This window comes from Crocuta crocuta, unplaced genomic scaffold (assembly GCF_008692635.1).
Source record: "Crocuta crocuta isolate KB4526 unplaced genomic scaffold, BGI_CrCroc_1.0 scaffold528, whole genome shotgun sequence".
Classification (NCBI taxonomy): Eukaryota; Metazoa; Chordata; class Mammalia; order Carnivora; family Hyaenidae; genus Crocuta; species Crocuta crocuta.
In genome coordinates this window covers 2,071,282-2,083,785 of record NW_027530010.1, presented here as the reverse complement: position 1 = coordinate 2,083,785, position 12,504 = coordinate 2,071,282, and the positions used below count along the sequence as shown (strand labels likewise).

The following is a 12,504-nucleotide window of genomic DNA, read 5'->3' as shown; positions in this document are numbered from 1 at the left end:
ACGCCGCCCTCCCAAAGTCTGCACCGAGTTCCTCTTCTCGCCCCGGGGCCTTCAAGGACTGCGCTGCATGGGAGGGAGAGACAGGGTGGAAGGGGAGAGATGTTCTTACAGACCCAGCCTGCGCTGTAGGCGGGCTCCTGGTTAGACAGGAGGAAGGACGGCCCGAGGCAGGGGCATCTCGGGCTCTGGCTGTNNAGGCGGTTGTAGAAGTGCTTGGGGGACCTTGGCAGAGACCGGGGACGGCTGGGGCCCGGTCTGCTCCTTCCTGACTCCCCTCTGCCGGAGGACGCTCAGGGGGTCTCTGTGGCTTCCCTGTCTTCTCAGCCCTGATCCCTCTCGCATCCCAGCTCCCCCAGCATGAAGCGGGGGTGGGGGGGTGGTGCAGGAGATCAGCCAGGGAGCTTGTTGCCAGGCGACAGTTGCCTAAGCAACCCCATCCTCTCCATCTCCATGTGCTCAGGGCTGCTCCTTAGAAGACTTTAGAGTCCCAGCCTCTGCACCAGCCAGCCCGAGGGCCGGGAGAGGTGGGGCCTGGAGAGGCCAGCACGCTTGGAGGGTAGATGGTGTCCACGCGTACAAGTCCAGGGGCGGTTGGGGGAAGAAGGGGTCTGCCGCCACAGAGCACAGAGGGAAAGGAGCCAGTCCTGTAGCCAGACTGACCGAGGTTAGACCACAAGAAGGACTTCTCATGGGGTCCGAGCAGGGACACAGTCCGTCCTTCCAGCGGACATTTCCTGAGCTGCTTGCTCCTTACCGGGACGGGGTGGTGACAAGGACAGGTGTGGGCCTGCCCTCACGAGGCTCCGGCTGCCTGGGAGCCAGGCGTTAAATGGAAGCTCAGAGTTGGAACTAATGTACGGTCGTGGTGAGCGCTGGAAGGGAAGGAACAGGGCGCCCGAGGACCACGGGAACACGGGCAGACTGCAGGGGTCGTGAGAGCAGACACGGGGGCCTGTCTCCACTTGGAGGAGGCGGCGGAATTGGCCGGAAGCTGATCGAGGCCACAGCTCCGCGAGCATCTGCTTACGCACAGAAGGTGGCGACAGGGAGATGGGACGGGGGTGATGGAAGGTGGGCGCTCGCAGCCACAGAACTGCGGCGGTGGCAGCACTCGCCAGTCTGGATGGGGGTTTTCAAGGCCAGACTCCAGGATCCCTTTGGAAAAGCCGTTTTCTTAGCCCCCTTGGCCTCTGCGTTCCCTCCCCGCTCTCCTGGCAAGCCCAGATCACTGGGGTCACACTGGGGAGCAGGGCAGCTGAAACCCTCGGGCAGGGGCTTTCGAAGGAGGGCTTTGGTGTGACCGGCATCGTAGGCAAAGAATGGAGTGGCTGCGGGGCCGCTCAGGCCGCCTGTGTGGGTTTGTCCCAAGGCGGGGTGTGACGGGGGCAGTAGGCGGCCCAGGGCCCACGGAGCACCTTGAGGGCAGGGAACAGAGGAAGAGGTTCCTGGATCCGTCTCTGGGTGGGGAGAAGGGTGCAGGGAACTATGCTCTTTCCCAAAGATCTTGGGACAGAGCAGAAGCTCTTTGCAGCTGGGCTGCAGAAGGAGGGGAAGGGGTACCCCTGGCTCCTCCCAAGTCCTTTGATCCCCTCCTTCCCTCTCCCCTGCCCTCCGTGGCCAAGAAGTCAGCGAGGCTGAACTTTGTCGTCTCTTCTAGCATCTCGGGGGCCATGACTGAGGGGCTGGAAGGGCTCCAGGAAAACTCAGCAGCCATTGGAAATGGGGTCGGGGAGGGGGTTCCTAACCACAGGCGTGTCTGTCACCTCTGCCCAACCCGGGGCCACTGAGAGCCTACCTCCCTGGACTCTGCAGTGGGCTCTCTGCCTAGGGCTCTGTGGAGGGGACTCTGCAGGGGAGGGCTGGGCCGCTAATCAGAGTGGCTTCAGAACGCATGGGCCTCCCGTCCTCACTGCCCCCTGCCTCCCTGTCCTGGACGGCTCTGCCCCCGATTCTCCTGGAATCACGAGGGTCATTGAGGAACCCCACCCCACCCAAGGCCCTTCCCCAGGCCCCAGGGGCTCACCCAGCCTGTTTGGCACCAGCCTCTCCCAGCCCTGAGAGCTCGCACCTTTTCCGGGTCAGGCTGGGTTTCCATCTCCATGCCCCCTCCCATTCTAGAAGGGCTCCGTTCCCTGTCCTGCCTGTGGAACTGGGGCCCGTGGGCTGTGGCTGCCGTATAGGCCTGTGAGCTGGGGAGTCCTCGTCCTGGTGCCTGCATCCGCCTCCTCTGGACATGCCAGCGGCTCTGAACTTGGGTCCTAGACATGGCCCATTCCTCCATAGTGGGAGTGGCATGCTGTGACCTCCAGGCCGTCTCTGACCCGTGCCTGTTGTTATGAATCTGGTTTTGTTGGAGCTCAGCCACCCTTGTTTGTTTTCGTGTCGTCTGCTGCTTTCCCGCCACACGGTCAAGGAGTTACAACAGAGTTGTGTGGATTGCGAGGCCTAAAGTAGTTATGATCCGCCCCTTTACAGAAAAAGTTTGCAGACTTCTGTTCTAGACTATGTGTGTGTGTGTGGGGGGGGTCACGTATTGATTCATTTTAAGGNAAGTAGTTATGATCCGCCCCTTTACAGAAAAAGTTTGCAGACTTCTGTTCTAGACTATGTGTGTGTGGGGGGGGGGGTCAGGCATTGATTCATTTTAAGCAGCAGAACCCTTTCTTCTAATGAAACTTCCAGGCCGAGGCACACTGAATAGAACGGATGGGTGTGGAGCAGCCCCTGGTGGGGGGAGACGGGCTCACGGCCCCCACCCCCTCCGGGACGCCAGGCTCCGGTGTTCTGTGAGGCAGGTTGGGGGAGCAGTGCTGTAGCCCAGCTCTGCTATGTTCCGGACCGGGGGCCCCAAGCACTGCCATCCTCCACCAGGTGCACCGCAGTGGCTGCTCACGGCCTCAGTAGGTGCTCTCTGCACCGGGCTCCGGGTCCCCGAGTGCCGCTCTAGGCCAGCGGGGCAGGTGGCAAACCCCGAAGCCTCTACTCTGGGCAGGCTCTGGGGAGAGGAGAGGGCATAGGGCGTCCTCCCAGACCCAGAGCCCTGGACGCCAGCTCTGCATGATCTCAAACCGGATCGCGGCAGGGTTGGTGTGGAGAGAGCCCGGACCGGAGCCTGGGCCCTGGGTGTGAGTTCCAGCTTGTGCCTGGCCATCCCCTCATTCTGGGGATGGGGCTGGGTGCTGCCAGCCTCTCCCGGGGGTGCTGTGTACTGGCCCCCGGGGCTGACATCCCTCTCCTGGCCCTCCTTTCCCAGGAGGCTGTGCAGAGGTGTCCTGCAGACCATGAACTGAGCCCTGGCCCCAGGCCGTTCATGAACACAGTGTAAGGTGTGCCGAGACCCGCCACCCAGCGACCCCCTCCCCTCCCTAGCACTGAGGACCCCCGGAGAAGATGGGGAGGAAGAAGATTCAGATCCAGCGAATCACTGACGAGCGGAACCGACAGGTGAGGAGGGCTTGGAGCCACGTGGAGTGGGTAAGGAGGGCAGGGAGCTGGCCTCGGCCTCTACTCCTTCCTGCCAGTCTAAGAGGGCTTCTTGGAGGAGGGGGTTCTCCAGAGGCTATGATGGAAGGGGAAGGACTGAGTTGGGGGGAGAGGAGCCCCCACCTCCCGCAGCTCTTGAAACCCTGGATCTCAGAACCCTGAGGCTCATCTGCTGCAAGCAGGTGGACCTGTGCCCCCCACTGCCCATCCAGGAGCCCCACACAAGCCTCAGGCCGTACCTGGGCAACAGCCTCTTTCCCAAGATGCATTCTTCCCCTCTTCCTACTCCAGGGAAAGAGCTGGGAAGCTCATTTTCCTCCCGACCTCTTTATAGCCCCCAGCACAGAGGTGTGGCATTCTGTCCATCCAGATCCTCTCCCTTCCGTGAGTCGAGTCTGCTCTAAGCTATGTCTCGGCCCTGCATTGACAGAGAGGTGCTGGCCTGTTTCTTCCCCAGGGCCAGGGGTTCCTGGGTGGGCGTTGGGCTTTGACTGAGCCAGACCTACTGTCCCCCCCGCCCCCCCACAGGTGACGTTCACCAAGCGCAAGTTCGGGCTGATGAAGAAGGCGTACGAGCTGAGCGTGCTCTGTGACTGCGAGATCGCCCTCATCATCTTCAACCACTCCAACAAGCTGTTCCAGTACGCCAGCACTGACATGGACAAGGTGCTGCTCAAGTACACCGAGTACAACGAGCCGCACGAGAGCCGCACCAACGCCGACATCATCGAGGTGGGCCCCGCCCGTGAGCTCACTGCACAGACCCACTGCCTCTCGCGTGAGCCCGGGCCAGGGGAGGCGGGCGGGCGGGGGGGTCAACATCGGACGGGGCTGCCCGCCGGCCCTCTCTGAGTTCATGTCAGAGTTCACTGTCAGGCCAGTGTGACGTCTCTGCTCTGTCTTCTCTCTCTCTCTCTCTCTCTCTCTCTGTTTCTCTTCTGCTCCATCTTCTGGTCTGCTCCTGCACCCACTCTTCTGCCTTTGTCTCCCTCCTCGTTCCTGGGTCTCCTGCCCCGCCTTAGTCCCTTTGTGGGTCCCCGTGGCTCAATTTTCTGTGTCACAAAGAGCCAGTGTTGTGCGCCGTCGAGGTTCATGGGCCTCGGGTCCCGCTGTGGCACTGACTGCCCATGTGGCCTAGGGTGGGTCAGGCTCCCGGGGCCCCGGTCCTGCCACGCTCAGGTGTGTGTGTTACCAGGGCACGAGCTTCTGTCAGTGACGAGGTGCCCGGAAGCCATGGGCTGGCCTTCCCTGAGAGGGACTCCACCCCCGAGGTTGGGAGGAGACTGCCTTAGTGTCATGTTCGAGAAAACAGGCTTATGGGATAGAACGTCTGCACTTAAAGAGACCACATCTGTGAAAATGCTCTGAGCATGCAGAGGGCAGCCCTGGGGTCTGTGCAGATCTACTGGCTGCGCCCCGGCTTTGTGCGGGCATGTGCGACAAGTTCTGCCCTCTGGGCAAGGACAGCATGTGGGGCGTCACATCGTAGGGGCTCCAGGGACGCTGACTTCCTCTTGGCCTTTCTGCCCTTCTTCCTCTCTCTCTGTCTCCATCTCTGCTTGTCTCCCAGAGCCCAGGGACCAAGCTGGGCACCACCAGCCCTGGCTGCCCTTCCCCGTGGAGCCTCCTTAGGGCCGCTCCCCACCTGTCACCCTGGAGGGAGGGGTCTGTGCCAAGTGCCTGCCACATTCCCTGGGGTAGGGCCTTCCCCCCTCCAGCACGTCCACACCTGCCCAGGATGGGGGGAGGGGGCCCTTCACCTCCCCCCCTCCCCCGCTGACGCAGTGGTGCGCTTGCAGACCCTGAGGAAGAAGGGCTTCAACGGCTGTGACAGCCCGGAGCCCGACGGGGAGGACTCGCTGGAGCAGAGCCCCCTGCTGGAGGACAAGTACCGGCGCGCCAGCGAGGAGCTGGACGGGCTCTTCCGGCGCTACGGGGTGAGCGCCACTCACTGTCTCCCTGTCGGCCCCTCCGGCCCCCCCCCAGGCGCTGCACAAGAAACACAGGGAATGTGAGAGCCCTGAGGTGGACGAGGTGTTTGCCCTGACCCCCCAGACGGAGGAGAAGTATAAAAAGATAGACGAGGAGTTTGATAAAATGATGCAGAGTTATAGACTGGCCGTGAGTAGTCGCGTGCAGGAGCGCTGCCTGTGCTGCATGGTGTGGCTTCGCGCCCCCGGTGCCCCCGACGGACGCGCCGCTCTGCGCCATGCGGGGCTCTCGGTCACCACCGAGGAGCCGCTGACCTTGCTTGTGAAAACCCCGTGACCCTTGCCGAGCCGCGTGCTGGATGGAGCACATGCGGGACGGGCCTGGCGTGTCCCTGTCTCCAGCAGGGAGTGCGTAGATGACGTGAGGGCTTCAGCCGACAGGAAGTAGGGACCATGAGCCTCATACGGGGCACCCGGAGACAGAGACCCAGTCTCGGGCCTGCCCCGACACCCCCACTGTGGAGGGAGGGTGGCGAGTGGGGTGCTGGGAGGCGACGAGGGATGTGGTGGCCTAGCCGGTGGTGCGGGCCCTTCCCAGCTGCACGGGTGCGTTCGGGGCTGCACTCAGGGCCTCTAACCCGCTCCCTGTGCATCCCGCCTGGCTGAGGACTAACCACCTCTTCTGGGGGGCCTCGGGGCGCCCCTGGGGCTGTCTGCGGTGAGCAGAGCCTGCTCTCTGGGCCGGGCTCCATCCCAAAGCACCCCCGCCCACGGACGTCCTCTAGGAGGGCCCAGGGCAGAGAGGCCGGGCTGCTGGCCCTTGGACGCACAGCCCAGAAACGAAAGTCTTGCCTGCCCCCTCGGGCAGAATGGGTCGGGGGCGACGGGTCCCCGGGCCTGACCCCACCTTTCCGCTTTCTGTCTAGTCAGCTGTGCCGGCCCCCAACTTTGCGATGCCCGTCACGGTGCCGGTGTCCAACCAGAGCTCGCTGCAGTTCAGCAACCCCAGTGGCTCCCTGGTCACCCCATCCCTGGTGACGTCATCCCTCACGGACCCCCGGCTCCTGTCCCCCCCGCAGCCAGCGCTGCAGAGAAACAGCGTGTCTCCGGGCCTGCCCCAGCGGCCGGCCAGCGCAGGTGAGGTGGGAGTGAGGCAGGGGGCGGTGGGGTGCAGGACCCCATTCCCAGCCGTGGGTGTCCCCCTTCGCCTCATATGGCAGTCAGCCACCTAGGTGGCTCCTGCAGAAAGGGGCCGGGGCTCCTCCCTCCACAGGCTCCCCGGCCGCTTACCGTGTTCTTTTTGTCCCTCAGGGGCCATGCTGGGGGGAGACCTCACCAGCGCTAACGGAGCCTGCCCCAGCCCTGTCGGTGAGTGCAGCAGCCTGCCTGCTCGTGGTCTCACTGGCCGGGGGACCCAAGGGACCCAGAGTAGATGAGAGGAAGACGCCAGGGCCCCAGCTGATGAATTTCTTTGTCTGTGGCAGCGATTGGTGTGGACAGTCGTCAGAGATGTGGGCCCAGGGCGTTCTGGGCAAAGTGGGGAAAGGAATCAACTTTTTTTTTTTTTTTTTAAACATTTTATTTATTTCTGAGAGAGAGAGAGAGACAGTGTGAGCAGCGGAGGGTCAGAGAGAGAGGGAGACACAGAATCTGAAGCAGCCTCCAGGCTCTGAGCTGTCAGCACAAAGCCCGATGTGGGGCTCGAACCCACGAACCGTGAAATCATGACCTGAGCCGAAGTCGTATGCTCAACCAACGGAGCCCCGCAGGCGCCCCAGGAACCAACATTTCTAGCTGGATGAGAAGATCCCAGTCATTCCAGCTGAGTGGGGGGCGGCTGGGTGGGATCTGCGGCATACCACGGTGTTGCTGATCGATCCCCAACAGACCCCCGGGGGGCGGCTGGCAGCCTCTCCTGACCCATGCTGTTGTCCGACTGTCGGCTATGACTTCGAATGTCACCATTGACGTCACCCTGGCATTCCTGCCATTCCCGGAGTGATCCGGGAATTGGGATGAAGGCAGCCCCACACTTCCAGGGGAACAACGTGCTCTCAGGGGACAGAGCAAGGTGACACGTCTGACTGGGCACCCTTACTGCTCTGGGCTTTAGAATCCCCCGGCTTAGCCCCAGGCACCACAGAAACCCCTCCACAGTGTGTGGGGGTCCGCGGAGGGGATGGGGACTTCCGTTTCCTCTTTGAGAAGCGGCCCAGAGGAGTGCCTGCAGACTTGAGGGCCCAGGGGTCCCTGCAGGCCCTCAGGCCCCACAGGTGGAATGCGGGTGTGTGAACCCTGGCTCGGCGTCCTCCAGCCCTGGCTCGGCATCTGCCCAGCTGTGTTGCTCTGGGCCAGTTGTCACACCCCTGCCAACCGGGCCTTGAGGGTGGTCCACGCCCGGTGTGCCTGCATGGCTGGCGCGGGGGCTAAGTGAGATCGTATGCACGTGGAAGCCCCGCGCGGGTTGTCGCGTGTGGAGCAGATGTAAGAGGCGGTCATTACGCCTGTTGTTGCCGGTCTAATTGTGGCAGCTGTGGCAGCAGCTCCCCATTGCCAGTGACCCAGCCACCACCGGTGACCCTGCCACCACCAGCGATGGCTCATCTGCCGCAGAGCCTTGGGCATGTTGTGTCACGCGCACCTGAATCACGGCACCATCTCCTGGCCAAACGGGGGTCTCGGGTTGATTTGCCTTGGGGGCCGGGATCCTTACGGAGGCCCGGGATCCAGCTGCCCACCCCTACTCCAGGCGGGGCCACCGGGAGCCAGTCAGGCCAGGTGGTGGGATGGCCGGGACTTCCTGAGACCAAGAGGAGGAAAGGCGGGAAGGGCTTGGCCGCAGGAGAAGCTCTTGGCTACTTCTTCCTGCCAGCCTTAGCCCTCCTGATCCCGAACTCCGTCACGCGTTGCTTAGAGGCAGAGGAGTGAACCCAATAATGCCAGAGGAGGGGGCCTCTCCCCCAAGACAGGGCGGTGTTAGGGGAGAACGCGAGAGCTCAGCACCCACCGGCAGCCTGAGTATGGAGTCCTGGCACGTGGAGGGGGGGCAGTTAGGAAGGCTGAGGACTGGATCCATGTCTTTCCTTTTACCCCCATCTCTTCCTCTCAGGGAATGGCTACGTCAGTGCCAGGGCTTCCCCCGGCCTCCTCCCCGTAGCCAATGGCAACAGTCTGAACAAGGGCATCCCTGCCAAGTCTCCGCCCCCACCCACCCACAGCGCCCAGCTTGGAGCCCCCAGCCGCAAGCCCGACCTGAGGGTCATCACTTCCCAGGGAGGAAAGGGCTTGATGCATCACCTGGTGAGTGGGTGTCGCACCGAGGGCCAGGGCCAGGGGCTGGGGAAGGGGACGAGAGCTGCAGGCCAGCCAGCAGGTGGGACCGCCTGAGAGGGGCCATGGAGGCAGGACTTCTCGTGAGCTCTTTCTCCCCAGGGGACCCTGCACGAGGTTAGAATGTGGAAGTGCCCCTTGCAAGGGCAGGAAGAAGGGACAGAAGGTGGGAGAGAAGACCGGGAGGGATTTGCAGTCCCCGTGAAAGCACGAGGGCTGGATTGTGAAGGTTCTGGACCTGGTGCATGTTGGGATATAGCATTTTCTGGAGTCCTAGGCTGGAGAGCTGGCCTGCTCCTGTGTGAAGAGATAGATCGGGTGGCTGTGGGGACAGGGGTCTGCAGGGGGGACAGAGGTCAGAGACTGAACCACCCCCTTGGTTTTATTTCCGCTCCCAGACTGAGGATCATTTAGATCTGGTAAGTGAGGCTATGAGGCGTGTGCTGTGGCTTTGAACTCTGGGTCCACCCGTGGCTCGTGCCCCAGCATGGAGTGTGCGTGTGCCCTTGGCCTCCCGCCTGCGTGTGTTGTGTGTGTTGTGTACTCGGTTGTTGGCCAGGAGCTGTGGCCCAGTGCCAGGCGGGGTGCAGAGTTGAACGGGGCAGGGGGCAGGGCTAGACCTGCGTGTGTTAGTGCCCGCCTGTATGTGGATGTCTTCATGACGCGTTCACACAGATCCCCTTTCTCCGTATGTGTGTGCGTACACGCGTGCAAGGGGGTGGGCCGGCCCCCAGGCCTCGGCGGGCCCTCCTGGCTGTGCCCCGGGTCGCCTGCATTGGCGGGGCTGGACTGTACTTGTCCTCTGGCTCAGTCCCGCTGAGCATTCCTGGAACCCAGGACCGGGACCTCCTTAGGAATGGTGCCAGCCAGACGGTGACCGCAGCCTCCCAGAGGCAGCTGAGGCCCCAGGCCAGGCCCCAGAGTTGTCCTCGGTAGCTCCCTGCGTCCTCTCGGCCTCCCTGTTGTGCTCAGCCCTGCACGCAGCCCGCCTGGCACGCGCTCGGAGGCACGCGCATGCGCGCTCCCGCTCCCACGGTCACCGCCAGCCCGGAGGGGGCGGCCCCCTCCCCCGGCTGCCTGACGTGGGGCCAGAGAGGCTGGAAAAGGCAGGCGGGCGGGCTGTGGCGGCCAACACGGCGGCAGTTTCGGCCCCAGCGTGGAGCTGGAATAAACAAGTGACTCAGCGGCAGATGGAGCTGACAGTCCCACACGCGTGTGTGCTCACACGCAGGCACGCGCCACGCCGGGCCCGCGCTCCCCTGGCAGGGCATGTGCCCGCCGCCCCCTCTCGGCCCAGGCCGGCGCGCCCTCCCCTCTGCACGCACGCGTGCTCCCCAACCTGGGTCCCAGGGTCTCTGTGGACGCGCCCGCGCGTGTGTGCCTGCGGCGGGGGGGTGGGGGGCAGTTGGGGACACGACGCAGGGCCCCCAGCCTGGCCTTGGTGCGCAGGCCCGCCCTCCGCCACCAGCGACACACACTTTTCTCCGGCAGAACAACGCCCAGCGCCTGGGGGCCTCCCAGTCGAGCCACGCGCTCACCACCCCCGTGGTCTCCGTGGCAACACCGAGCTTGCTGAGCCAGGGCCTCCCCTTCTCCTCCATGCCCACTGCCTACAACACAGGTGAGCGGCTGCGCTTGGCCTTGGGGCCGCGGGCCCCCGGGGGTGGGGGAGGGGTGCTCAGCTGGGGAGGGGGCGCCCCCCGCGCTGAGGTTGCCAGGCTCAGCAAATAGGAGAGAGAGGATACCCCCTGAAATTTGAATTTCGGATAAAACCACAAGTAATCTTTTAGTATAAATACGTGTCAAAGACATAATCACGTTAAAAAATTATTCATTGTTTTGTCTGAAATTCAAATTTGCTAACTGGGGNGGAAGGCCAGCATGGTGTTTGGGGGAGGAGGAAGGAGAGTGCCTCTCACCCTGGTGGTGATGGGGAGGGGAGGGGGGAAACTGACAAAGGGAAGGTGGGGGGGTATGAAGGTGGAGAGCTGCTTGGGGGCGCAGGAGAGGCCTCTGGGTAGAAGAACTCTGGACACCCAGTGCCCAGGCCATGCTGGGTCCCCAGGGCTGTCCTGACCTGTCACGCACTGTCCCCTCCCAGCAACAGTCTGTGACACTGTTAGCCCTCCTGGCCTGGACTCCGTTGTTGCGTCAGGAAGGACTTCCCCGTGGGGACGTGGCTTGTCACCTCCTTTCAGAGTGCTTGTTTCTCACTGAAGAGACCTCTGCACCCCATCCCCCCCATTCCCTCGCTCAGAACGGCTTCCATTAGGGCTGTGATCGGATCAGACTAGACCAAAAGACCCTTACGCTGCGTACAACTCCTGATCTAGGGGTTGTGAGTTTGAGCCCCAGGTTGGTGCAGAGATTGCTCAAAAATTAAAAACAAAACAAATACAAGACCCTGTCTCCTCCCCCTGGGTCAACACCGAGGGCCCAGCAGTGTCCGTAGGGAAGCCCCGTGGGGCAGGCCAGGCCAGGAGGAGCCACCTCATGTTGAGGGGCCGGACCCTGGCACGTGTCAGTGTCCAGATCTTCTCACCCGGGTATCCAGTCAGTCCCCTGACCCTGCACGTGTCCCGTCCATGCAACCGCTGCCCGGTCGCGCTGCCCTGGGGCAGCCTCAGGCAGTCATGCCCCTGGGCTCCCGTCTCCTCATCGGGATGAGTTGTGGGTCTTTGAGAGATCTCTCAGGCTCCCTGGGGGCAGGGGGCGTTTGGCGGAGGGCGGCACAGACCGCTCTTCGGGAGCCATGGGCTGGGGGACTCCCGAAATACGTGGCGGTGCTTTCGTCCCGCCTTCTGTGGCCCCCACGAGCCTCCTGAAGCAGAAGGGGAACTTCGTGGGTGTCCGTGAACCTGGGACCGGCCCCCAGCAGGGCCAGACTTTAGACTCTGCTCGTCAGTCTGGCGTGAGGGCAGATTGCGACCCTGAGCCTGGCGTCGCAGGGAATGGTGGGCTCCTCACACCCTCCCGGGCACCAGGGCCTCCGCTTCCTCTTGCCCCCGGACTCGGCGAGCAGGCCTCGGTTTAAGCAGCAGGTGTTTTCAGGTGACCCGAGGTGTCTAATCAAACCCTCAGCAAATATACCGCTGCTGAGTTGTTCACTGGTCACAGTCCTTGGCCTCCGTTCAGGTTCCGGGAAGGGCGATCTGACTCCAGTACTGCCCTGGGTGGGGGACAGGCCTGGCCCCTTGTTGACACTGGCCGCGGAGGTCCGGCTGTGTTTGCTTTGGGAGCAGACCGCGCGGGCGCGTGGGCTGGTTCCCCCCCAGGGCGGCGGGCGGCGCGACAGGCTGGCCCTGGGGCTGCCCCTGCCCTCTCTCTGAGTGTGGACCATTGCTAGGGGGGACTGACAGATAGTCAGAAGCTGGGTGTTGCCTTAGCTCAGCCGTTGGTTGGCTTTCTCTGTGACCTGGGGCTCCCCAGATTGGAGGCTGCAGTCTCCTCCTCTGTGAATCGCTCATAGCAACAGGTCGGTGTCCGGAATGCGTCCTGCGTGCCCGATTCTATGGTGCACGCACCCCGCGTGCGAGAACCTGGTCCTCACAACAGCTGTGGTACGGTGGGGCCTCCCTTGTCCAGTCCATAGAGCGCAAGGCGCTTGTCCCAGGTCGCGGGGCCTCTGTGGAGGCCACCAGGACGGCTGACCACCTCACTCCTGCCCTTCACCTTTCTCCGTGCCTGACGGTGTCCTCCCTGCACCAAGGTGGGAGCCGCAGCACGTGACCCCTCGAGAATGAACATGGCGCTGTGGTGG

General features: G+C 63.2%; 1 protein-coding gene across 2 annotated transcripts in view; it reads left to right on the top strand.

The window, feature by feature from the left end:
- MEF2D (myocyte enhancer factor 2D) overlaps nucleotides 1-10,490 on the top strand; it is a 23,009-nt gene extending 12,519 nt beyond the window's left edge. Inside the window, exons 2-9 of one of the 2 annotated variants that reach the window (XM_077764193.1) lie at nucleotides 3,254-3,444; nucleotides 4,012-4,215; nucleotides 5,283-5,420; nucleotides 6,341-6,551; nucleotides 6,726-6,782; nucleotides 8,524-8,714; nucleotides 9,143-9,163; nucleotides 10,236-10,490. In XM_077764193.1, the coding sequence (XP_077620319.1) occupies nucleotides 3,391-3,444; nucleotides 4,012-4,215; nucleotides 5,283-5,420; nucleotides 6,341-6,551; nucleotides 6,726-6,782; nucleotides 8,524-8,714; nucleotides 9,143-9,163; nucleotides 10,236-10,475 (1,116 nt within the window). In that variant the 5' untranslated portion in view covers nucleotides 3,254-3,390 and the 3' untranslated portion in view covers nucleotides 10,476-10,490. The remainder of the gene's footprint in view (nucleotides 1-3,253; nucleotides 3,445-4,011; nucleotides 4,216-5,282; nucleotides 5,421-6,340; nucleotides 6,552-6,725; nucleotides 6,783-8,523; nucleotides 8,715-9,142; nucleotides 9,164-10,235) is intronic. The other variant, XM_077764194.1, reaches the window with a different exon arrangement.
- The last annotated feature ends 2,014 nt before the right edge of the window (nucleotides 10,491-12,504 follow it).